The 24,512-nt window shown below is 54.0% G+C and overlaps 10 protein-coding genes across 10 annotated transcripts; 9 read left to right on the top strand and 1 right to left on the bottom strand.

Annotated features, from left to right (window-relative positions):
- Positions 1-912: 912 nt before the first annotated feature.
- On the top strand, positions 913-4,130 carry M409DRAFT_21256 (uncharacterized protein; the record flags this gene model as incomplete). Its single annotated transcript, XM_033805774.1, has 3 exons — positions 913-1,540; positions 2,466-2,572; positions 2,634-4,130. 3 exons carry the CDS (start codon positions 913-915, stop codon positions 4,128-4,130), a joined length of 2,232 nt encoding a protein of 743 aa, XP_033669396.1.
- A 700-nt stretch (positions 4,131-4,830) lies between these two features.
- Positions 4,831-5,748, top strand: M409DRAFT_21255 (uncharacterized protein; the record flags this gene model as incomplete). The annotated part of the gene is made up of 1 exon (XM_033805773.1): positions 4,831-5,748. The coding sequence occupies one exon, from the start codon at positions 4,831-4,833 to the stop codon at positions 5,746-5,748; it is 918 nt and encodes a 305-aa protein (XP_033669395.1).
- A 2,409-nt stretch (positions 5,749-8,157) lies between these two features.
- On the top strand, positions 8,158-8,976 carry M409DRAFT_65454 (uncharacterized protein; the record flags this gene model as incomplete). The annotated part of the gene is made up of 1 exon (XM_033816519.1): positions 8,158-8,976. The coding sequence occupies one exon, from the start codon at positions 8,158-8,160 to the stop codon at positions 8,974-8,976; it is 819 nt and encodes a 272-aa protein (XP_033669394.1).
- A 718-nt stretch (positions 8,977-9,694) lies between these two features.
- M409DRAFT_65453 (uncharacterized protein) lies at positions 9,695-10,878 on the top strand (the record flags this gene model as incomplete). Its single annotated transcript, XM_033816518.1, has 2 exons — positions 9,695-9,896; positions 9,968-10,878. 2 exons carry the CDS (start codon positions 9,695-9,697, stop codon positions 10,876-10,878), a joined length of 1,113 nt encoding a protein of 370 aa, XP_033669393.1.
- Positions 10,879-11,353: 475 nt separating this feature from the next.
- Positions 11,354-12,239, bottom strand: M409DRAFT_53168 (uncharacterized protein; the record flags this gene model as incomplete). Its single annotated transcript, XM_033812293.1, has 2 exons — positions 11,354-11,997; positions 12,047-12,239. The coding sequence occupies 2 exons, from the start codon at positions 12,237-12,239 to the stop codon at positions 11,354-11,356; spliced, it is 837 nt and encodes a 278-aa protein (XP_033669392.1).
- A 771-nt stretch (positions 12,240-13,010) lies between these two features.
- On the top strand, positions 13,011-16,300 carry M409DRAFT_65451 (uncharacterized protein; the record flags this gene model as incomplete). The annotated part of the gene is made up of 2 exons (XM_033816517.1): positions 13,011-13,279; positions 13,387-16,300. The coding sequence occupies 2 exons, from the start codon at positions 13,011-13,013 to the stop codon at positions 16,298-16,300; spliced, it is 3,183 nt and encodes a 1,060-aa protein (XP_033669391.1).
- A 291-nt stretch (positions 16,301-16,591) lies between these two features.
- M409DRAFT_21250 (uncharacterized protein) lies at positions 16,592-18,324 on the top strand (the record flags this gene model as incomplete). Its single annotated transcript, XM_033805772.1, has 4 exons — positions 16,592-16,627; positions 16,677-17,711; positions 17,785-17,885; positions 17,958-18,324. 4 exons carry the CDS (start codon positions 16,592-16,594, stop codon positions 18,322-18,324), a joined length of 1,539 nt encoding a protein of 512 aa, XP_033669390.1.
- Positions 18,325-18,874: 550 nt separating this feature from the next.
- M409DRAFT_21249 (uncharacterized protein) lies at positions 18,875-20,263 on the top strand (the record flags this gene model as incomplete). The annotated part of the gene is made up of 4 exons (XM_033805771.1): positions 18,875-18,964; positions 19,019-19,120; positions 19,819-20,117; positions 20,170-20,263. 4 exons carry the CDS (start codon positions 18,875-18,877, stop codon positions 20,261-20,263), a joined length of 585 nt encoding a protein of 194 aa, XP_033669389.1.
- Positions 20,264-20,520: 257 nt separating this feature from the next.
- On the top strand, positions 20,521-20,991 carry M409DRAFT_53165 (uncharacterized protein; the record flags this gene model as incomplete). Its single annotated transcript, XM_033812292.1, has 1 exon — positions 20,521-20,991. The coding sequence occupies one exon, from the start codon at positions 20,521-20,523 to the stop codon at positions 20,989-20,991; it is 471 nt and encodes a 156-aa protein (XP_033669388.1).
- A 1,375-nt stretch (positions 20,992-22,366) lies between these two features.
- Positions 22,367-24,314, top strand: M409DRAFT_65449 (uncharacterized protein; the record flags this gene model as incomplete). The annotated part of the gene is made up of 2 exons (XM_033816516.1): positions 22,367-23,875; positions 23,937-24,314. The coding sequence occupies 2 exons, from the start codon at positions 22,367-22,369 to the stop codon at positions 24,312-24,314; spliced, it is 1,887 nt and encodes a 628-aa protein (XP_033669387.1).
- Between the last annotated feature and the right edge of the window lie 198 nt (positions 24,315-24,512).

The raw sequence follows: 24,512 nt of genomic DNA, 5'->3' as shown, positions 1-24,512 counted from the left end.
ATGCACGGAACCACGCACCCTGCGAGGTAGTGATAGCGCGGTGTCTTCAGTACCGCGGCAAATTTGACGCCTTGCGCAAGAGCGAATCAGTCCCGAGTTCGAGTGCCGATGCAGGCGCCGAGCTCGGTCAGTTGGTCTGTCATCAGGCCTTGCTTCATTACTACGCTGTCGAAGCTGAAGTAATGGAACAAAAGCATGTCGGCTACTTGCAGTAGCCACGCGAAAGGATCGCGTGAAGGATCCACTATATCCTTACTAACCGGCGAGTCATGTAAGTCAGAGGCTCTAACACTAAGCAATGATTAAGCGACTGCTATATGAGGCATGATCTCCTACTGAAGGTTCTCGATCTCCATACTGTCGAGCTCCCAACGAAAGCGCTCGGTACCGCAGCAATTTGCCCAAGCAAAACACCGTCGAATCTAGACCCTCCTCCAGTGGCAGAGGGTCATTTCGAACGGTTTGCAGTGAGGCCAACAGACTGAGCAGCCTTGCGCTACCATTAGCAAGCAGGCTGAATTATGAAGCATTGCGCGAGACCTACCTTTTAGGCCGGTCTCAACACCCTACGAATGCAAGATGCATATGCAGCACCTGTCGGACGAGATTGTCCCGAAACGGAAGGAGATTCTTGCTACCTCCTTCCCATACACAGCACTCCCTCTCGGCATCCTTCTTCAGTCTCGGCACACACCCGCGGCCTCAGGGCAAGTGGCATCTAGTTGTATCGATCTCATCGATGCGGCTGTATCATCAATCACCACTAAGCGACTCCAGACTGTCACACCATCCTTCTGAACCTTCTGAAACGAAAGCGAGCAATTTCGTGCGTGCCCGCTTATGTTGAAAGGTATTTGCCACCTTCTTGGAATTCGGAAAGATGGCTCTTCGTCAGTACCCACCGCCATCGACATGCTTCCGACCTTTCCCAAATCCCCGGCGCTGGTGACCATCAACTCTGCCGAGAGCCAAGAAAGCCCAGAAAACCCAGAAGCAACTCGACCCACCTTCGACCGCTCAGACTCAAAGAAGAACTCGACAGACATCGAGCTCCTTAAAGGCCTGTGCCAAAATCTGTGGACGCTCATCAACGAGCGGGACTGGAATTCCCTCAGAACCACCCCATCGTCAGAGTCGTCGCCATCCTCGTCACCTCCCGATCTATCCAGACAAGTGTCAAACGACAGCGTCGCCCCATCAGAGCGCACAGAGACCATTTCCATCCGCGACTCAGACTCTCTCGCCACCTGGATCGCCCCCAGATTCACCGTCGAGCTCAACAACCGCGAGATCGCCTCCTCGTTCAAGGACTACATGCGTCTCCAACGCTGGGTAGCCGAACAACACCCGCAATACCACGTCACCGTTCAGGAGGTTTCGACCGAACTTGATATGAGGCATGGTTGGGCGAATGTTCTGGTCTTTACGTCTGTTACTGGATATCCTCTCGGTGTCGATCGGCAGGCTGTCACCATGTTCAAGTGGAAGAGGAGCGAGCGGCAGTGGTGGTGTACTAAGATGAGCACGCTGAGGGGTGGGGGTAGGTACGATGATTTGCGACTGGCAGGTGGAAATTCTTGAGGCTGACTCGTCTGGGTGTAGTGATGACCCTCCTGGCTCTTCTTCTTGGCCAACTTCGCGGGCTTCGAGCCGTGCAAATTCCGTGTCCCGCTGAGGTGCCTCTTGATACACGCCAAGCCAAGTTGCAGCGCCCCATTCTGCCCAGATTTGCAGTGCGGTTACACTTGTTATGCAGCCAACGCGCGATACTGTGCCAGCTGATATGCGGAGTCCGCTGTTGCACATGGCATTGCTTTGCTCAGCAGCCGTACTACGACTGGATCATGCCCTGGATACACGATACATCCATATTTTCCTGGAAATTGGATACGTTTGCAACTTTCGAGGCTATAGACCGATGGGAATCTTGGGTGCTATGGGAGCTCCACTACTGATGCAGCCATCGGATGGAGAGCTGTCGCTCATCGAGCCCGAGGACAACCCGCACCTACCCAAAGAGGCTGATTGCACTGCACTAGACGATGTTCCTATCACTGGCAACCATTGTGCCCACACTCAAATTCATGGCTCATCCTCTGGTCGCAACGAAGTCACTCGAAGCGCCAAGGGAGATGGAAACTCGATCTCGTCGCTTGAGCCGACAGTATCCCATGCGGAGAATTTACTTTTGGCCAGCTCGAATGGTAATGCGCGAAGCAAGCACGATCCAAGGTCGCAAGACACTGTCAAAACAACAAAGGAAACGGTGACCTATTGCAGTGACGAAGGTCGTCCTGCACAACACGGCCTTTCCCTCTTCCATCGATACCTTGGAGGGAATTCAGCAACCTGGCAGACATCTTTCTTGCGTGGAGGACCTCTCCTTGGGATCTGTGCCTTAGTGTTTGTGCTCCTCAGCATTCCAGCGGCAGCCGTCGTCCTCTCGCTCTCTAACGGTAAAGCAGTAGAGAGCTGGACAGTCCAGCCCAGCGTCTACCTGTCCATCTTCACAGGCATTGGCAACAAAGCGCTGGCATTTGCCGCGGCGGAAGGTGCGATCATCACATGGTGGGTAAGTTGCTGCACAATCCCTCGTCTGCTAGTTATACACGTGTACTGATGTTGCGAGAAAGGTCAGAGCCATCCAAGGCACCACTCTGCGTAAGCTCCATTACGACTGGGAGGCTAGCACTAACATAGTGAGCGGCCTGTTTTCAAAGCATTTCAGCATCCTCACAGCCACCTCTATGTGCGCCATGGTCATCCTCGTGGACGGCATCTTGCTCCAAAGTGCCACAACCACGGTTCAGCGGTCCCTTGAGATGCCGCTAAAGTTGCACGCTATGCTTGCTCCTCAAGTACCGACGAATTTCACTGGTCTTGCCGCAAAGCTGGATGTCCAGAATGATTTTCTCTCAACCGCCATCAATGCAAATTTCGCACCCGTCTGGGAGGACTGGGTGGCGCAAGCTCCGATCCCTTCTCCGTTCAAAGGCTGCCCTGGTACTTGTGTCGCTACCGTGCGAGCACCTGCTTTTTCTTTTAAAGGTTGCGATGTCACATCCACTGGATTCGTGGATTTTGCGGCAATAGCTGCGGCAAATGGTGATGAGGATGCCTATCCTGCCGTATGTGAGCTGCTCACCGATAGCACTGGCCATTGGTGTCCGATCCTCTCGCTATCGACTACTGTGTCCGCTGCCGCCGGCGAGAGAGAGAGCATCTTCGTCGACATCGGCATAATAAGTCCAGAGGTGCGAAATACCGGAGCAGGCAATTTCACCCAAAGGAGGTGCACCTTGGAGCCAGCGATCGGAGAGTACCAAGTCACCCTCCACGGTAACAGCACCGTGGAAACGAACGCTTTAAACCCAACCATCCTGTCGCTGGCCAACAACACAGCCCGTGCAGAAAGCGGCCCCCTCGAATACATCAACTCCACGCTCGGCGGCATCGCGACTCTGGCAGATATGCGATACCACAGCGACGTCCTGATCAAGATCTGGAGCAACGCCACCTGGCTCAATAGCCCAGGCCCCTTTGAGCAGAGCCTGATAGAGAATCCGGAATTCTTTTACTCTAATATAGGCGATGAAAATCCTCGTATCATCAACGCGCCTGTGCTCCGCGATCCGTGGGATGAGGTCTTGGCGGGGCTTAATGAGCTTATGTTTCGCGCAGGTGTGCTTGCGGCGAGGGATGTCGATGAAAAGATTTTGGCGGAGCTCATTGATCCAGGTCTTGCTTCGAGATATGAGCTCGACGGTACACGGGTAGATGCTCAGCCAGTCTTCCACACACGCTGGGGCTACTTCTGGGGCGCTTCAGCCATGCAAGTCGTATGTGTCGCTTTGGTGACGATCACGTACTGGAAGTACTGGACCCTTGGGCGAAACACAAGTCTCAGCCCGCTGGAACTCGCGAAGGCCTTTCATGCTCCCCTACTGAAGGAAGCTGCTCCGAATTCATCGGCGAGATGTCTGGCTGAGGAGATGGGCGATCGTAAGGTCAGGTATGGACTTGTGCCTGTCGTTGGGCCAGGTGGTGAGGATGAGATGTCGGATGGAAGACTTGTGTTTGATGATGCGGGTCGAGTGCGGCCGCTGAGGGATGGATGTTCGACGTTGTGAGTTGGTTCATTTGAAAAGCTCAGGTGCTGGGCTTTTACGACTTGCTTTTGTACGCCAACACGAGGCTATGGCTCGCACGAAAGGGCCGACAGCTGAGAAGAGGAGCTTTCACTGGGAAGCACCGCCTGGATATTCTTGGCCTTCGCCCGACTACTCGCAATACGCTCTCCCAGCGGCACTTGTACGACGCCTCCCAAATGCATTGGCGTCAACACCAGCTGTACACCTTGACGCCACGACAATCGACAAAGAGGGCAGTCACTGAACGAACAGGCTTGGCCTCGACCCGAAGAGACAACTACCAACCTTTCCAGTGCGAATGCGATACTACTTCCGGGAACGCCTGCCATTGCTGCAGTGATGCGGCGTCGTCTATATGCGAGGCTAGGCGTGCGCTCGCCCAGCCTATTGCGGGATATAATCGAACCTTGTTGGCTGCAATCAGTTTGCCTTTTTCGGACTAGCCTGTTATTTCACCTGCGTACAAAGAAGCACAACTTGTGAACCCTTCGTCACGGGTCGATAGACTGGCCTACTTATGTCCATGAGGGTCCCTTGGCCTCTCCGTCTAAAGACCGCCTTGGGAGAACGATATAAGACTGCTATCGATCGCTTCAACAGCTGAGAGAACCATCAAACACACACACACAGACCCAGAACAACAACCTTCAACATCAACACTACTTTCCAATCCACCACCATGTCCGACTTCATCAAATCCCTCCCCAGCTGGGCCGGCACCACCTTCACCAAAAAGACCAACTCCCAAGTCCCACCGATCCTCGACCCAACCAAAGTCACCCTCCCCAAACCCTTCGTCGCCATCGTCACAGGCTCCAGCCGCGGCATCGGCTCCGGCATCGCCAAATGCTTCGCCCAAGCAGGCGCCACAGGCCTGATCCTCACCGCACGCACACAAGGCTCCTGCGCCAAAACCGAAGACGAATGCCGCCGCGTCTCCCCGCACCCCTCCTCGCTCAAAATCTCCACCTTCTACGGCGACAACGGCGACGAAGCCCACGCCACGGCCATCGCCTCCCTCATCGAGACCGAGCACGATGGGAAATTAAACCTCCTCGTCAACAACGCCGGCTTCCTCCTCGTCGACGGGACCGCCTTCGAAAAAGTCGCCGACATCAACTGCCCCAACATCGAAGCCATGACGCAGACCTGCTACGTCGGCCGCTTCTACATGACCAAGCACCTCATGCCGTACCTCCTCTCCGGCGCCCCCGACAAACTCCGCGCCATCGCCAACATCTCCTCCGTCGGCGGGCACGTCTCCGGGCCGCTGGGCTACTCCATTTCCTGCCTGGCCACGAACCGCCTCTCGCAGCGCGTGGACGAGTCGTACGCCGATCAGGGGCTTTGTTGCTATGCGGTACACCCTGGTGCGGTGTGGAGCGATGGGCCGAAGGAGTACCTCCCGCCGCGCATGAAGGATTTCTCGAATGATAGTCAGGATTTGTGTGGGAGTTTTTTGGTCTGGTTGTGTAAGGAGCGAAGGCAGTGGTTGAGTGGAAGGTATGTGGATGCGACGTGGGATGTGGAGGAGCTGGTGCAGAGGGAGGGGGAGATTGTGGAGGGGGATAAGTTGAAGATGAGGATGGTTGTTTAGGATGGGGGAGAAGGGAGAGTTTGTTGGGGAGTTTTGGTATGGTACGCCGTAGATGTACGGAGAACGTCAATGTTTCGGGGCTCGAAAATCTTGTGGAGCTTGTCGATGTTTTTGTTGTTCCATTGCTTCGACAGCCACAACAGGTAAGTGTACGACAGAAGAGCGTGAAGCGTTAAACAGTAACGTACATCTTTGGATTCGATGTTGATGTATCACCGCACGTGATGTATCATCCACCGAGCTCAGCCGAGAAGGATTCAAAAGCTTCGAGGAAGGCAAAAGCTTCTTACTCCCTTCTACGCCCCGGCACACACAGCATCAAGCAGCAACGGTAACATACCATCTGAACGCTGTCCAATGGTCCCCGCGATGCTGGCCACTTTCGAGGCGAGAGATACGTATACAGTCTTCGAACAATCGGTCGGAGAATAGTTGATTTCCGGCTGCTCGGCCACGGCGAAGATCCGAACATGGGTTAAGGCGAATCACCACGTGCCCCTGCCAGCCAGTCAGCTACCGGCCAAGAGCTCAGCTATCTGCAGCGAGGGAAGCATGAGACGCATCTACGCCTGGCGAGACCCTTTCGCAGCCTGAACATCACACCGCAGCACACCATCTCGAATCCTCCGGCCTCTCAGCCTTTGTGCCTCCCAAACATGAAAATCCCGCTTCCTCCTCCCCGGCACTCCAATCTTCCACCCAGGTCGCTGCGACAGGCATCATCTCGGGCCAAGATCGACCACAATCAGCGAGCGAGACTAGCGTAGATACAGGCCGTCATTCTTCGCGACGTCTCTCTCCAACTGTCAGCTTCTCATGGAGTCCGTTCCTGTGCCTGCGCCGTCGCCAGGCCATTCGAAAGTCGACAGCGTGGTCAGCAATGTTTCCGGGGACGGCGAGTACGACAAGAAGCGGAAGATCCGTCAATGGATAGAAGACATTGATGCCATCGACAACGTCACTTCCCGCTCTTCCATGGCCGGCACGGAGCTCAACTCGGTCATTTCCAGCGAAGACAGCCGTGCGGGACGTATGCCGGATGGCCTGACCTTGAGAGGGAGTGACAGCGACACCACGCATCCTAGGATCACTACTTCGGGCTCAATACTGGATGAGGACGAGGCCGACTCGGACGACGATTTCTTTGTCGAAGCAGCACAGCAAGCTCTGGGGAAGGGCAAGGAAGCATTCGGCCAGAACGATTACCCTGGTGCCGCGGCTTATCTGGCTGAAGCGTTGACGATGATCAAGGGGTTGAGCACCAAGCAGCAAGCGTCGTGTGATACCTGGGAGCTACGACGCATGCTTGGAGTGTGTGCTTTTCACGTTAACGGACCGCTGGATGCTGAAGCTGCTCTTCTGAGCGTGCTCGACAATGCTCCCAAGAACGCCATTCTCAACGAGCAGCAGCGTCTTCAAGTCAGCGAGACGGCTCACCTCCTGGCCCAGACATACATCAAGCTTGCGAGCCTCGAGAAAGCTTATCGATACTGCGAATATGCTCTTCGCGGTCGTCGAAGAGTGCTGGGCAAGAACCACCACCAGAGCTACGAGTCGCTGGCCTTGATGGCACGCATCTTGCAGCTTCAGGATAACAACCTTCGGGCGGAGTTCTTCATCGTCATGATTCCGGAAGGTGTTCGAGAGACTTGTATCAAGCAGTATGCCGACTTGGTTCTGCCTGATGTGCCTCCACGGATTGAAGAGCCTTACCCAGTTGCACCAGTCGTATCACCTGCAGCGTCCATGGACAAGTCGCTCAAGGTCACCATGGATGAGGTCGCTGGTCCGCCGCCGCAAGTCCCAGAACGACGACGTCCACGACCTGTTAGCGATTTCAGTGTGCAGATCAGCTCTGTCGCTAGTGACTTTGGAGGTACGGGGACGATGTCGTCGATCAGCCCGCCTGCCAGCCCTGAAGTCGTGAGAAAGCCTCTCGCGAATCTCTCGCCAAGCGACAGCAACTATCTGAGACCGGCTTTCGGTCAGCCAAGGAGTATCAGCGATCAGATGGTCCCTACGCAGCAGCAGCCATTTCAAGATCGGCCTGCATATCCCAGGTCGCCTTCTGATATACCTTATCGACCACAGGTGCCCTCTGTCAATGAGAATGCGCAAAATAATACTCAATCGCAGACACCCCAGGGTCTGATGCCTCAGCCACTACGACCCCAACGGCCGACTATTGTGTCCGAGCTGCCGGGCGACAGCTCGTTCATTCATGGTCAAGCTCCACCCACTCCGCCATCGAGCCTACCGAGTGCGGAAGAGAAGATCTTTGTCTCCTCTCAAGGACAGAGCTCACCACAGCTGCTTCACCCTGCTGATCGAGACAGCATTTCGAGCGGCCGTCCTTATACACCCTCAATCTACAGTCAGGCAACTGCAGCAGCACCACCTCGCCCACCCATGGCAACCACACTGGACCGCAGCAGTTCAGATGCTCCTCATCGCAGGAAGAGCTCCAGTCTCATGAAGATCTTCCGGACGAACAGCTCCAGTAGTGAGAACACTGCCAGCACCCATCCATCGTTCAGCTACAACAACGTCCGCCTGTCCCGCAAAGACTACGACGCTATCAAGGGCGAGACGCTCACCGACAACGCCGTCGACTTCTGGCAGGAGCACCTCGAACATACCATGATCAAAGGGAATCCCAAATTCACCCTCTTGCGACCCTTACGATCCCAGCTCCTTCAAGACTCTTCCGATCCGGCGGCTCTCAAGGCGGCTTTGCCAGACCTCACCACCACCATGCACGTCTTCGTTCCACTAAGATCGCCCTCCAATCATTGGTCTCTCCTCCTCGTCTCGCCTATCGACAAGCTCGCCTGCCACTACGACCCCTTCCGCGGCCGGAACCTCAAGCTGGCATCGAAAGTCACCCACCGCATCTCCGAGCACCTGGACACGAAGCCGACATTCCTCGACGTCCCAGATACGCCGGAAGTAACGAGCGACAAAGACTCCGGCGTCTACGTCTGCATCTTCATGCAGCATCTCATCACGAAATTGATGGAGACGCTGGTATCGCAGAAAATCGATGCGACGCTGCAGATGAAGGCGATCGATGTGAAGGCGACGAGGAAGTCGATGGTGAAGGTCGTGGAGGAGAATATGAAGAGCAAGGAGAAGGCAAAGACGCCGAGTGCGACGTCCGCGTTGAACAGGGCGTTTGCGTATCCGTATGTGGGGAGTGTGAAGGGGGGTTTGGAGACGAAGGGTTGAGAAGGACGTTTTGTTGTGGTTTTCTTTACTTTCTCGTTCGAGCTTCTGGTTTGTTTGATACCCATTTTGTATGGCTTTTCAGTATAGCGTAGCGAAGATTGAACTCTTAGTCAATGTATCCTCCCTACATGTTTGACCTTCTGTCTTGCTTCTCTTCCCATCATGGCCACGGCTTCACACATCCCGGCCCGAGCTCCGTCCCAGCGAGAGCTTCACTTTACCGCGGATCTCACGAGAGTGGATGTCACTTCATCACCCATAATCTTCCACCAAGCATCCTCGCCCAAGCAGTTGCAGTCAACTATGGTATAGTCAGTCTTCCAAAATCAAATATCAAACACCCACATCATCATGAGACACATCACACTTGCACCCAGCCTCGAAACCAAAAAGGAATTCGGCCGCGAATTGCGGGACAGACTGTGAATTGCGGGACAGACTCGAAGCTCGCGAGATGGACTGGGGGGTTCTCGGTAAAGTCAAAAAGAGGAAGAGGGAGGAGGCGTGGAGGCGGAGAGCTGTCTTTTATTTTATTTTACCTATGGATACTTTGCTTGCGGTTATTTTACTCACATAAGAAGTCTGAATCTTTCGCGGAGATACATATATATCCTCTCCACTCCCCTCCTATCACCGCCTCTTGACACTCTCCATTCCACTTCCCCTCCATCACAACTCCCCTCAAAGACAGAAGGAAAAACAATACAAACAACCCACGATGCCTCCTCCCACCCCCTCCCCCAAATTTCAAGGCTGGCTCGGCCTCGACAAATCCGCCGCCGAAGGCAACATGGTCTGGCAACAATTCCCCAACCCAAAGACCTGGCAAGAAACCGACGTCGAGATTGAGATTACGCATTGTGGGATCTGTGGCAGTGATATCCATACGTTAAGGAGTGGGTGGGGGCCGACTCCATATCGTGAGTTTTTGCTGAATGCATACCATGCTCATGGGAGGTTTGATGGGATTGGAGAGCTGACAATGCTACAGCGGTGTGTGTGGGACATGAGATCGTAGGCAAAGCCACCCGCGTCGGCTCCAAAGCCACAAAAGGCCTCAAAGTAGGCGACCGCGTCGGCGTCGGCGCCCAAAACTCCTCCTGCCTGCGCCCAGACTGCGAAGACTGCGCTTCAGGCTTGGAGAACCACTGCGTCCGCAGCGTCAACACCTTCGCGGACAAATACCCGGACGGCTCCCAGTCCTACGGCGGGTACGCAGACTACCACCGCTGCCCGTCGCACTTCGTCTTCAAGATCCCCGAGGCGATCGCCAGCGAGGACGCGGCGCCGATGCTGTGCGGGGGGATTACGGTCTACTCGCCCCTGCGAGAGAACGGCTGTGGTCCGGGGAAGAAAGTCGGGATCATAGGCGTGGGCGGACTGGGGCATTTCGGGATCTTGTTCGCGAAGGCGCTGGGCGCGGATCGCGTGGTGGGGATTTCGCGGCGGGGGGATAAAAAGCAGGATGTGCTGGCTATGGGCGCGGATGCGTACATCGCGACGGAGGAGGAGAAGAATTGGCACAAGACGCACGCGCGCAGCCTCGATCTGATTATTTGTACCGTCTCCTCGCCCAAGATGCCGCTGAGTCGGTATCTCTCCCTGCTCCGCACGAAGGGGACGTTCATCCAGGTCGGCGCACCGGAGGATAAACTCCCTGAGATGTCGGCTTTTCACTTTATTTCCAAGGGGGTGAAGATTGGCGGGAGTATGATTGGGAGTCCCGGGGAGATTGAGGAGATGTTGCAACTGGCGGCGGAGAAGGGGATTAAGCCTTGGATTATGCGGTATCCGATGCGGGAGGCGAATAAGGCCGTGGTGGATTTTGAGAAGGGCGTGCCGAGGTATAGGATTTGTTTGGTGAATGAGGGGAATGTTGAGAAGCAGCGGCTGGGGAGTTAAAAGGCTCGAGAGTAAAGTAGGAGGTAGGAGTTGATGAAGTGAGGTTGCAGATGGGTGCCATCAAGGTTGTCGGTAGGCTGCGAGATGGAGCACGCAAAAGGATTTCGGGCCATTTTGATCGAGAATAGAGAGATGAATAGCACAACTTACAGAAATGCCCATCACACATCTCATGAAGTGAGCCGCTGGATCGAGGAAGAGCGGAAGGCTACCTTGGGTTTGTTGATAGAAGTTGTGTTCTCAGCGCTTACGCAAACTACATCAGGTCGTTGCTTTGCTTTTACGAACGATGTTAGGTTGTGAGACGTCGCATTCTCTTCAGCCCAGTCTTGCAATCGTGCTTGTTGAAGAAGGTCCGTTCCCGTTATACGACCGAGTGAATCTCAGACAGAGTCCTAATAAAGTCGATCGTGTTGTAGGTACGCCGTTGCCCCAGATCGACTGAGACTCGCATCATCGTGTCATCGATCTGACTCTAGGCCTGAACAGTGACAGCCAGCGGAGCCTCGTTCGAGATAGCCATAGATGCCATTGCACCATCTAGGGCAACGATCTCAGGCTCCTCCTCATCCGTGTCTAGCTGTTTACGAGGTCCCCAGATCAGTCTCTTCTTCCCAGCTTCGACCGTTCTGCGCAGTGCAGACAGAAGCGGTCCATGCTTCTTCACCGAAGTATTGGCATCGATTTCAATGGTTTCCAAACTGGGCACTTGCTCCAAGATGCCCCTCAACAGGTCCACGCAGAACCACTTGTACGTATCTTCCGTAGCTCCTTCTCCGCGGAAACCATTAAAGACTGGCTCACTCGGATCGATTGTGACGAAGATCTTCAACGTGCGCAGGTTGGTGCAGTCTAGCAAGCCAAGATCTGGCTTGATGTTCTGGCAGCGTGGTGGCTTCGTCCAGCCAGGACCAAACACAAGGTCCATGGTGTTGATGACGTTGCGGTAGTGTATCGGTAGGCGTTGGAGGAGAGGCTTCTTGGTGTGGTAGAAGCGGTTGGTTTGCGGGAAGAGGCGGATGGTCTGGGCGAAGAAGACGCGGTATGCTTCTTCGTGCATTCGGCGGGAGACGAGGAAGAGTGCCAGGCGGGGCAGGATCATACGGAAGTTGTCTGGGTCTGTATGGTGTCAGCTGTGGTCAGGTATTGGGCCTTGACGTGAGCTCACCCAAATCTACCGGCCTGTTTGCCCATAGCAACTCCTCGTAGATCCTCAACCTAAGCTCTGACGGCAGGTCGAAGAAACGAAAGGGCCGTCTTGGAGGCTCAGGTGAAGATGCTCGTGACGGATATCGTGAGGACAGTGCCGACGACACCGTGCTCGAGTTGACCGAAGTGGCCGTCTTACGGTTCCTAGCCATGACGTCTACTCGGCTGGATTGACTATTGTGTCTTGTTTGATAACTCTTCTTATTCACAGCAGTATGCTTCGTCCAGAGGACATGTCAAGCAGGCCATGTTGCTCGCGTGACCCGCGGGGATCTAAGCAGCCATCGTGGTGACGGCCGCGGCGGAGAGGGAGTGGTGGTTGCTTCGGCGGATCTGGCGGACAGCGGTGGTGAGGGTGTACATTGGACGGAGAAGACGAGAGCTCTAGCAGGTAGTAGACGAGTCGTCGGAGGTTGAAAGCGGAGATGGATGGGAGGAAGAGGAGGAGTGATTAGGTACGCTGCTACTCGTACCTCACCTGCGCGGCCGGTAACGCAACGCGTCAGGTGATGCAGAGTGGCGGGCAAAGTCAAAGCGAAGACTTCTCTTGTTTTGTTGCTGTCAAACGGGAGTCGCAGGTCAATGCAAATAATGCTCGAAGCGCTTCTTTGTAACAGCCGTCCGTCTCCCTGGCGTATACAACGCGAAGCTCATATGTCTGCCTCCGCGCCTAAATTTATTACCAGGTGAATTCAACTTTCATGGTAGAGAAGGAAGAGGACCGCGCTGCGTCGGCCGGCGAAGACTTTGAAAGTGACGGGCGGGTGTGGCGTGTGCGTCCCGCATAAGCGATTGGTTGTGCGTTTCTACATTTCACGACTTCGACATACCGGCCTTGTGATAGACGACACATCTCACAACACAACTCGACCTGGACAGCGACAAGACGACCACCAGGCGGACACCACCGATGATACACTGACATGCCATCCTTTGCTATCGAGGTGCCCGGCGAGGCTAATCCCCTTTCAGAAGGCACCCTCGTTCACACCCTCCAATCCGCCTCTTCTTCCGATCCGAATCAGATCCAGACTGGAACTAAGCAACTCGCACAATGGGAGAAGTCGCCTGGCTTCTATCGTCACCTTCAGAGTGCATACCTCGATACTAGGGTACCAGTCGAAGTCCGCTACCTGGCTATAATTCAGCTCAAAAACGGCATCGACAAGTATTGGAGAAAGACTGCAACCAAGTAGGTTCACTCCTCTTCAAGCATATCGCTCCGATGCGATCAGATGTTGCTTTCGAATCTCTGGAGCTCGTCCCTGTTGTTCATCGATACTAACACATATCTTTCAGCGCCGTCCCGAAGGAGGACAAAGAAGTCATCAGATCACGTCTCATCGACAGCGTGCTCAACGAACACGACAGTCGGCTTGCCCTCCAGGATGCCCTCGTCATTGCGAAGATCGCTAGGTACGAATTCCCAAACGACTGGCCTGAAGCTATCTCCGGTTTCGTCAGCGTCATACGAAATCAGAACACACCACCCCTACAACTAGCTCGCGCTCTTCTCACTCTCTTGCACATCGTCAAGGAGCTCTCAACTGGTCGGCTCCAGCGCACGCGGCAATACTTGCAAGCCGCAACTCCAGAAACCATTGCCGTCGTTGGCAATGTCTACGCAGGCTTGGTGGAGAGCTGGAAGCCATTGCCGAATGCAGACGACATGCAGCAGAGTTTGCTCGCGATCAAGCTCTTGAGACGTCTCTTGATCTCTGGCTACGAGCATCCAAACCGAGACTCTGACGTCGTCGGTTTCTGGAATCTCTCACTTCAGCAGTTGGACACATTCCTGCAGATGTTCAACAACGCTGCCGGGCAATTGCCTCAAAATGCCATCACATTGCTCGGCCGGCATACTCTTCAGCTCGCCAAGCTTCACCACGAAATGGCGAAAGATCACCCAGCCGCATTCGCTCTTCTACCAAACTCTTTGGCGATGACCAATTCATATTGGAGTCTGATCAAGAACTTTGGTGAGAGCTTTGGTTCGAGACAAGCCGTAACGTCGGCCATCAATTCTGCGAAGATTGGTACAGATGGTGACGCAGCAGAGGAGAAGCCGTTCACAGAGAAGATTGCTCTAAAAGGCCTGTTGATCATCCGTGCCTGTGTCAAAATGGTGCACAATCCTACGCAGGCCTTCAAGTACCGGACCCCAGAAGATAAGGAGGAGAAGAATCAAGCTACCGAAGTACTGAAGCAGTCCTTGCTGACAGAATCTTTCGTTCGCGAAGTCATGGAGACGATGGTGACTCGTTTCTTCGTCTTCCGAGCGAGCGATTTGCGAGAATGGCAAGAAGAGCCCGAAGAGTGGGAGAAGCGTGAAGAAGGTGACGGCGACGACTGGGAGTTCTCAGTACGCTCGTGCTCGGAGAAGCTCTTCCTTGACCTTGCCATCAACTACAAGGACATCATCATGGAGCCATTACTCAATGTCTTCTACTCTGTCGCCAATCCTGAGAATGAGGATGTCCTGTTCAAGGATTCTGTCTACACGGCAATCGGACTATCAGCCTCGGTCGTTCACCAAAATCTTGACTTCGATGCTTTCATCCGCGACGTACTGGTCGCCGAAGTGCAGAAGTCCACACCTGGTTTCAACATTCTCAGACGACGAGCAGCAATCCTGCTTGGACAGTGGATCTCTGTGAAGGTCTCCCAACAAAGCAGACCATTAGTCTACCAGATCTTCCAACACCTACTCAACCCAGACAACCCCTTGAATGACCAAGTCGTGCGAGTCACGGCTGGTCGCCAGTTCTTGAACGTCGCCAGCGACTGGGAATTCGCGCCCGAACACTTCCTCCCTTACGCCCAGACGATTTTGACCCAGCTCATGCAGCTGATCGGCGAGGTGGAGCTGACTGATACGAAGATGGCTCTACTCAACACTATCAGTGTGATTGTCGAACATGTCGATCAGCAAATCACACCATTCGCTGAGCGCATTGTCAACCTCCTTCCAGGCCTCTGGGAGGAGTCGGGTGAAGAACACCTCATGAAGCAAGCTATCTTGACGATTCTCGCGAGACTGGTCAACGCTATGAAAGCCGATTCACTACCTCTCCATCCTATGGTCTTCCCGATCATCAAAGGTGCCGTAGAGCCAGGCTCGGAGACGCAGGTATACTTACTCGAGGATGCGCTCGACCTTTGGGCAGCTGTTCTCATCCAGACACCGTCTGACTCCGCCTCTCCCGAACTATTGAGTCTCGTGCAGTATCTATACCCAATTTATGAGCTGGGGTCGGAGAACCTACGCAAGGCTTTGGAGATCACGGACTCGTATGTGATACTCGCTCCGCAACACATGCTGTCGCGAGATGTACGGCTCAACCTTTTCGTCGCACTTTCGAAGCTTATCGGATCACTCAGACCTGACGCAAACGGGATTGTGTGCAACCTTGTTGAGACGACACTTCGTCTAGCGCAAAGACAGTATGTCGCAGCTTCTCTCCCTCTGGGAGACTTCAGCAGCGCCATATTCATGATCACATGGGACTTGGCCCAAACATCGGACCCGAAGACAGGTGAGAATGGCTTTCTTCCAAAATTACTTCAAGGGCTCCGGGGCTCGTGGCTCGCTCACTGTACGACTGGGCCAAACGCCAAGGAGGCTCCTGTGGATGGCATTGTCGAGACGGATTACTTCGCCATCTTCGCGCGGGCGATCTTGGGCTCGCTTGATGGCTTCTTGTATGCGTGCCAAGCTGCTGCTTCTACGGCCTTCTCCGAGCAGCAGCCTTTAGAGGCGCTCATGAAGTGGCTGCTCGAGGAGTGGTTCTCGCACTTTGAGAACATTGGTGATCCAGCCAGACGCAAGTTGATGTGTCTCGCCCTGACAAAGCTCCTCGAGACCAACCAACCGTTCATTCTGCTGAATCTGCAATCACTCATGACGGTCTGGACGGACGTGGTCACCGAGCTTCGAGAAGATGCTGCCGATGCAGGTGGCGATGCGTTGGTGTATGGTTCTGAGATGGCGAACACCGCTTCTGCTTCAGGACCCGAACAGCCGGAAGATGCTCGACGTTGCCAGTTGACAGCATCCGACGATGTGCACACGATCAACATCACGGACTTCATCAAGTACTACCTGCAGCAGGCAATTGCAGCGACGGGAGGCAATGACCAATTCAAAGAACAGTGGCTTGCCAATGTGGACAAGGACGTGGTCAAGGGATTTTCTGAGTTGGGTATCATGTGAGGACATCTCTGCCAAACATCTATTCTCATACAGAAGACCTTGAACGACTACCGTCTTTGGCGTCTTTGTCGCTAATGTATAACGATGAACCAATCAAATCACGCACGGGTCGGCTTACCCACTTCAGGTAATCGTCGGTGAATCGTCTGGACAACTCCCATGGACCTCGGCCTACTGCCCGTCCTTCGCAGACAGCTCCATCAACGCAACAATGGCTTCTTCTAATCAGACCCCTGCACTTTACATATCCTCTCTCACTCATTGCTCTATTTCGTGGCATCAACATCCACCATGAAGGGCCCACTAACCCGACAGGAGGTCGCCAAAGTTAGTCCCCACCGACCTCTCCCTCCAGCAAAGCTAAACATCGAAACAGCACACCTCCGAAGAGGACATCTGGGTCATCGTCGACCACAAAGTCTACGACGTCTCCGACTTCATCGACGCTCACCCCGGTGGCGAAGTCGTCCTCCGCCAAGTCGCCGGCCAAGACGCAACCGAAGCCTTCTACAACCTCCACCGCCATGAAGTCCTCCAGCAATACAAGAGCCTCCTCGTCGGCGTCCTCGAAGGCGAGAAACCCGAAGCCATCGACCCTCAACCCGGAGACCTCTCCCCAGTTCCCTACGCCGAACCACTATGGCTGAACAAGTCCTTCCACTCGCCCTACTTCAACGACAGCCACCGCAAGCTGCAAAGAGCCGTGAGAGAGTTCACAGAGAAGCACATCATCCCCGAAGCGATGGAGAAAGAGAAAGACGGCACATACATCTCGCAAGACCTCATCAACAAAATGGCCGAAGTCAACCTCCTCGCCTGCCGTCTCGGCCCAGGCAAACACTTGCAAGGCCGCAAGATCTTCGGCGGCGTCGTCAAGGGCGAGGAATACGACTACTTCCACGACCTCATCGTCACGCAAGAGATCGTCCGCGCCAACATGCGAGGCTTCCAGGACGGCAACATGGCCGGCATGACGATCAGTCTGACGGCCGTACACGCCTGGTGCAAGGACGACGCCCTGCGGGAACGAGTCAGCCAGGAAGTCCTCTCCGGCAAGAAGAAGATCTGCCTCGCCGTCACCGAGGCCTTCGCTGGTTCTGATGTCGCGGGCCTCCGCACCACGGCGGAACTCAGCGATAATGGCCAGCATTATATCGTCAACGGCACGAAAAAGTGGATCACGAATGGCATGTGGTGCGATTACTTCGTCACGGGATGCAAGACGCCCAAGGGCTTCTCGGTGCTGTTGATTGAGCGCGGCGAGGGCGTCGAGACGAAGCCCGTCAAGACGAGTTATTCGGCCGCCGCGGCGACGACGTATATCGAGTTTAACAATGTCAAGGTCCCCAAGGGAAATTTGCTGGGCCCGGAGGATAAGGGGTTTGTGGTGATTATGAGTAATTTCAATCATGTGAGTACTACCACCACTGAAGATGTAACTTGTTGGGAGTGAGAGGAAGTATGCTAATGTGATGTGATTCCAGGAACGCTTCATGATGGCCGCCATGGTCTCGCGCTGGTCCCGCACCGTCTTCGAAGAATGCTTCAAATGGTCGCACCAACGCCGTGTCTTCGGCAAACCCCTGTACGTCCCAATTCCCATCCACATTCCCATTCCCATCCCAATCCACTAACTCCCTTTCTCCTTCTCTTGTAGAATCGACCAACCCGTCATCCGCGCCAAACTCGCCAAAATCATCCAACACGTCGAAGCCAACCAAGCCTGGGTCGAATCCATAACCTACCAAATGACCAAAATGTCCTACGCCGAACAAGCCAAACAGCTCTCCGGCCCCATCGCGCTGCTCAAGACGTTCTGCACGCGGAGTGCGCATGAGATTGCGGATGAGGCGACGAACATTTTTGGCGGGAGGGGGTTGACGCAGACGGGCATGGGACGGGTGGTGGAGATGTTTAATCGCACGAATAAGTTTGATGCGATTTTGGGGGGCGCGGAGGAGGTTCTTGCGGATTTGGGCGTGAGGCAGGCGATGAGGTTTATGCCGGTTGGGGCGAAGTTGTAGAAGGGGAGTGAATGGGGAAGAGGAGTTTGTGCGATATGTATGTGTTACGAAAGAACTGATGTCTTCGTGATGACACATGCAGTCTTGTCCCATCGAAGAACCCCGATGGGCCTTAACGGCTGGCTGCATGGTGAAGCATTTCCTTGATCACGGGCTTCTTGACACTGCGGATCGTTTGACGAGAATGTCACCTCGAAGCCACCTGTGCTGCTGTAACGACACCCCGTGGAGTCGTTTGTCGCCGCTCGTTCCTGAGCCACCACCCCGAAGCCTGCTGTTGAAGCAACACCTGCGATGTTCAGCCGGCTGCCAACAACTGTTTTTCCAAGACTGTGTCGACAAGCACAATGGGATGTGTCAAGGACAAAGCGACCTGCAAGCAGGTAGGAGGCTGGCATTCCGAGGACTGGCGTTAATGTTTGCGGATGTGTGAGACGTGCGTCAGCTTGCCTCTCGTCGACGTATATATCCTCTCCCACTCTCAAGCCCTCTTTCCCTTCCGTCCCAATACCCGCAGAGACTTTGGTTCTTCTCCCTGAGCATCTCCACAATGAAACCTCTCACCACCTTTCTCCTCGCTCTCTTCAGCACCTCCTGCCTCGGAACCCCAACCGGAGAAACCAACCAACTCATCACCTCAGTACGCACCCCTTCTACCACACACCCAACCTCAACCCAAGCCTAACATCTGTAGGAATGCCTCCTCAACGTCCCCAACGGGCTGCAGCTCTGCGTGGACAAGAAGACTACGACTGGAAATATGCTTCATGGGTGGCCTTGTGATCAGGCGAAGAAGGTGAGTCGTGTTGTGGATCTGGGGAGAGGGGAGCTGATGGGTGGGGACGACAGTGTACGAAGACTGGGAATAAGTGTTGGTGGAATGAGGGGGATCCGTTTGCGAGTTGTACGTAGCTGGGTCGTGCTCGTGAGAGCCATGAGTGTCTTCACATGAGGCTGGGTAGTTTGAGAACGATATCTGGGGCTGTCTTCCTCTTATTGCTGGTTGTATTCTCGCTGTTCAGGATCCTTGTGCTATCGTCATACAAGATATGTCACGTTCAACGGAAATGTCGCTGTGCGAGTCTAAAGACAATGCTGCCTGCTTTTCTTGGGAGTGTCAGTCGTACTATCGAATCACAAACTGGCTGTCAAAGTTCACGTGTGAGACTGCACTACTGCAAGGGCGTCAATCATGACTATGCTGCGATACGAACCACAAGGTGGACTGTGGCGTAACCATGTAGCAGGGATTCTCGCCTCACACCACTTCCCGGCGAGTTCGTTGATGTTCCAGTTTCTAAGTTACAAAAGGCTCTCCGAAACCTGATTACCCAGATACTAATACTCGTCAGATTGTCGATCGATAAATTTGCCAAATGATTTGGTAGGCACGCCAAACGATAGATTTTGAGCCATTGAGCAACCGCCCAGCTGCGGTAGGCATGTTTACTCGCTGAGATTTGCTTTGCTATGGACATGCTAATAATCTCATAGACAGCGAGAAACTCCCACGTTTCTTTCACGGCTCAAACTGCGCCATCAAAGTATGACTTATCTGGAAGCAGTCCTAGCGCTGCTATTCCTCAGCAACAGCGCAGCCTCGCCCACGAAGCGTCCAAGAGATTACCTACTATTGGTGAGCGCGACGAGATGATGGAAAAGATTCTAATCATGCTCATCTCCGTTCTCCCAAGCGATGTGGGTTCGACACGACAGGCAGGGCTGTCTGTGTCTGGCCCGGACAAGGCTCTGCGAGTGAGGTCTTCGCGGTTCCTTGTGACCCCAATGCTCTCGTGAGTTGATTGCTCGATGGTCATGCATCACTACATGGCTGACTGAGCTTAGTGTACTGCGACTGGGAATGATTGTACGATCAGATATGGCGACGGCGGTGATACTCCGTTGGCGAATTGTACTTGACGCGGAGCATGGGATCTGAGTCAATGTCGTTGAGGAGAATGAAAGTGCCAGTGCAGGATTCACGGAAGAGATAGACATCTCACAATGGCAAAGCAAGCTATTGCGAATGTTCTGTGCACGAGTCGTTAGCGTGCTGAGGCTGCCTTTGCCTTCAAAATCCACTGCTGACCTTCTCTTTGAATGACCATCGAGCAAACTCGATTGGCCTTTTAATTAGTTTCCCCCACAACACGAAGTTCACTATGCTCCACGATATAAGCACAACATACCAGAGAGATGAACAGTCCAGAAGCGATCTTCCAGCGAGAAAAGCTTGACGCTTTCAGACCCAAGAACGACACCGAGAACTGGACAGAACGACTAGTTCTCCGTTTTAACGAACTCGCTCTTCGACGCATTCATTCTGAAACCAAGCGTGGCTTCAACGCTCTCCTCGATTCGTGCCTCAACGTACAACAGAAACTGCCGTCGTTCGAGGAGGATGTCGAGAAGAGGGCGCTAAGAAGAGACCAATTCCCAAGCGCCGATGGCGATGATGTCCCTACGAAAAGGGATTCGAACGTTGTCAAAAACCCATTTGTAGCGGCAGACAGGTTGGATAATGCGTTAAGCAAGATTGACGCTTCCTTGCGAGATATGAAGAATGATGAGGATAAGCGAAAGTTTGAGAGAGACATTCCGCAGGATATCAAGGACAAGATCGAGAAGATCCTGGCAGCGAACGTGGAGAACGGGCGGGTGTCTTGAGCATTATCGGAGGACGATGGATGGGAAGTTGGAAAGGCTCGGACGTCCGGAGTCTGAGAAACTCTGTTTCTGTATCTTCCCTGCAGAGAGAGATCACAAATGTGTTCGCAGAATACAGTAATGAATGCTTGTCATCGTCCGTTCAAGGCCTTGGGTGGGTAAATTTTGACAGTCCAGGTCCCGTCAAATAGGTTCAAATTCTCCAAGCACACATCGATGACCACGCCCAACGCAACACAATCGAGGCCCTCTCAACATCGTCATGACCGAGATGCATAACGCAATAGGACGTGGTACCGGAGCCTGCGCAAGACTCGCATAAGAGCATCTGGTTACGCGGAATCTAGACCTCAAGGGGAAAATACACATATGCTCTCATGGCTTGCAGCTTCGAAAGAGGGGAATGCAATAGAGCTCCCTGGGCAGCGCTGAGCTTTGAATTGCCTCAAAGGGGACATGATGTGGTAGAGCTCCTTCTAGCTCCTCGGAGAATTTGATGCGCCAATGCGGGTCTAATGCACGTCAGTTCCATCGGGTTTGAGGAGGAGAACGACGTTCGTTCCACCGATCGTGACGTTCTGGAGGTGTGTAGTTCTCTGTGAAGAGCGGGAGCAGCGCTGACCAGGGGAATTGATGGCTGGGGGTTGGGCGTGGGAATAGCGAAGCTGACGGCTCCAAGGCCTATTGGTAGCATTGCGAGTGGTGTGTTTTCCCGTTCTGGTAATTCCCAGACTTAGCACGGTCCAGTCGATCCCGAGATCGATGAGAGGCTCTAGGCCTTGGCCAAGATGCCGGTCGATGACATTTTGACAGCTCGGATGCGAAGATCCATGCAGTTTGCAAACTGCAGCGTCACCTACAAATCAACGAAGACTGCTGAGAACGACAACGAGAGCATTGTAATGGAGCTCAGCGTCATGGCGTGGCCAAGTGCCAAAGAACAGCTCCGGACCTTCCAGGTTGCTAGACCATGGCTGGCTGTGATGTGCTTGCTAGCTTCTCCAGCTGTTCCCAAACTCAATGCATTCGATCGATTGAGCGTTCCGTGAGAACGATACGAAGAGCGCCATGATGGATATGACCCCATCGATAGAGCTCTTGTGGATCTGTATGTGAGCTCATGAAGCCGTGATTGGGTATATGCGAGCCCCTCTGCTGTTTGCCAGGCTCGAAGTGAAAAGAATGTGCCTCTTGGTCAAGGTCGTCCACGGGCGGTCGGTAGATTTCATGTAGGGCAACCTCCATGCCACCATGGCAAAGGCATATAGCTGTCATGAGCTCCAGCTCGCCCCCGACTTTTTTCAATCGTTGACTTCTTTTCATCATGAACGGAGACACATCGACAATGGAAACATCTTTCCAAGACTTCTCTCACATGACCCCAGAGAAGCTGGCTATCATGAAGCTCAGCTCGTCGTCACATCTCGACGGAGATGTCTTCTCTGACCCAGAAACTCCGGCCAAGTCTGTTGGTTTCCACAGCCGAGCAGAGAACAAACGCTCTTCTTTGTCTCGCTCCAGCAGGCAGGTTAGCAGCTCTCGCAGAGCTAGCTCCTTTATGCACTCTCATCGTAACAAGATGTCGCTGGAGCTGCAGACTCAGGCTGAGAGCAAATTCTTCGTTCTCATTGAGCTGATGTCCAACGCTTCTCGAGAGGCCTCGTCGCTCAAGGAGTACTGGAGCCGTCTCATGGCTGATCGAGAGTCATTTGACAAGGAGCGAGAAGAGCTGATGCTCCAGATCGACGAGGTCAACGAAACCCTGGAGCAGAAAGAATCCCAGCAACACAACCACGGCCGCGAGCTCCACGAGAGGAAGAAAGAGATCGAGAAGCTTCTCATTGAGCTTTCTGCTGCCATCAACGGTGTCTCCGAGCAGAAGAAGAAAGTCGCCGACAAAGACCAGGAGATCGAGCGCATCCGAACTGAGCTGAGTGACTTCCGCCTGTCCACCTCACGCTCGCAGATCGACTTTGACAACGCCAAAGCGGAACTTGAGAGCATCGTCTTGAGATTGAAGACGGCCGAGGGGGAGCGAGACCATGCCAGGGAGGACATCGACAAGGCTCGATCTGAGCTTCGCATCATCACTCGAGAGCACACCGATGTGAAGGCCAGGTACACCGACATCACTTCCAAGCTTGATGTCTCTCGACAAGAGGTTCAGACTTTGACTGATCGCATCAAGGCCTGGGAGAGTGAGCGCACCGAGCTTCTGGTGGAGAAAGATAGGCTCCAGGAGCAGCACCGCAAGATCTCTCTGAGGGTTGAAGACACTTCCAGGGAGTTGACTGAAGTCACTGAGAAGTACGAACGCCTTCAGCGAGATCATAAGCAGGCTAAGGACACCATCCGCTTCATCGAGTCGGAGAGAGATGACCACGCCACCACAATCGACCGCTTGCGCCTGGAGATCCGCACAAAGGTCACTGCCAACGAAGAAGTCGAAGCTCGATTGGCAGATATCGTTCTCAAGTTTGAGCAATCCAAGAGAGAGAGCATCGATAAGGATGGCAGGCTGCACGGCCTGGAGTCCGAGATCCATGAGCTCCGTCAGCGCCTCGAGCGCAGCCAGGAGAACCATCGCACTGTTATCGTCGAACGAGATCAGCTTCGTGACGATGTCGAGAGCGAGCGCCGCAGAGTTTCTGATACTCATCGCCAGCTCACAACACTCCAGGAGACCTTGACCCGAACTGAGTCTCTACTCAGCGACGTTCGCACTGAAGTGTACAGTACCACGGAGAGGATCAAGCACATTGAACATGAAAGAGATGACTTGAAGGACAAGAACCATCATCTTCATGGCGAGCTGTCTGGGCTCAAAGAGAAGTTAGCACTCCTCCAGGCTGAGATCCGCACAACCACTGAGGCTCGTGACCAGGTGAGTGTTCATATACCACTGCTCTTGTGAAGCGCTTCGCTAACCATTCATAATTCTCCAGGCCCGCCACGAACTCGAACAATTCAAGCAGCGCTACGATGAAGTCACCGAGACCATCACCGAGTATAACAACGACAGCGGCGAGCTCGAGTTTGAGATCGAAAGTCTCCGTACCATGCTTCGCGAGGCCCGCGAGCAGAAGGAGAGAGCCATCACTGCCCGCGCCGCGGCCGATCGCGAAAGAGACGAGTTTGTTGCCAAGTATGAGGACAAGTGTCGCGAGATGGAAAAGTGGGAGGAGTCGAGGAGCAGCTGGTTCCATTCGCACGGACGGGGTGAGGGGAGGACGGTGAGTTCGAGGACGGTGACTAGGAATGGGGCGAGCTCGTCGTCGTATTCGAAGCATGAGGGTGGCGAGGGGATTCATCATCATGAGTAGAAACATTAGGCGTGATCGCTCAGGAATCAAAAGCCTTGATGCATTGGTGAAGTACCCATATTTTAGGGCCTTGGTCTGCCTCGCTCTCATCCTCACTCTTGGGCCTGCCCCCAATAGCCTCTTCGTGATCGCGGATCTTCTTCTCGTCTGGCAATACACATCGTTGGTGGTGCTCGCCTCATTCGCCGTCAGCCGCAC

The sequence above is a fragment of the Zasmidium cellare genome (genome assembly GCF_010093935.1).
Source record: "Zasmidium cellare ATCC 36951 unplaced genomic scaffold M409scaffold_12, whole genome shotgun sequence".
Taxonomy (NCBI): domain Eukaryota; kingdom Fungi; phylum Ascomycota; class Dothideomycetes; order Mycosphaerellales; family Mycosphaerellaceae; genus Zasmidium; species Zasmidium cellare.
This window is presented reverse-complemented; position numbering and strand designations above follow the sequence as displayed.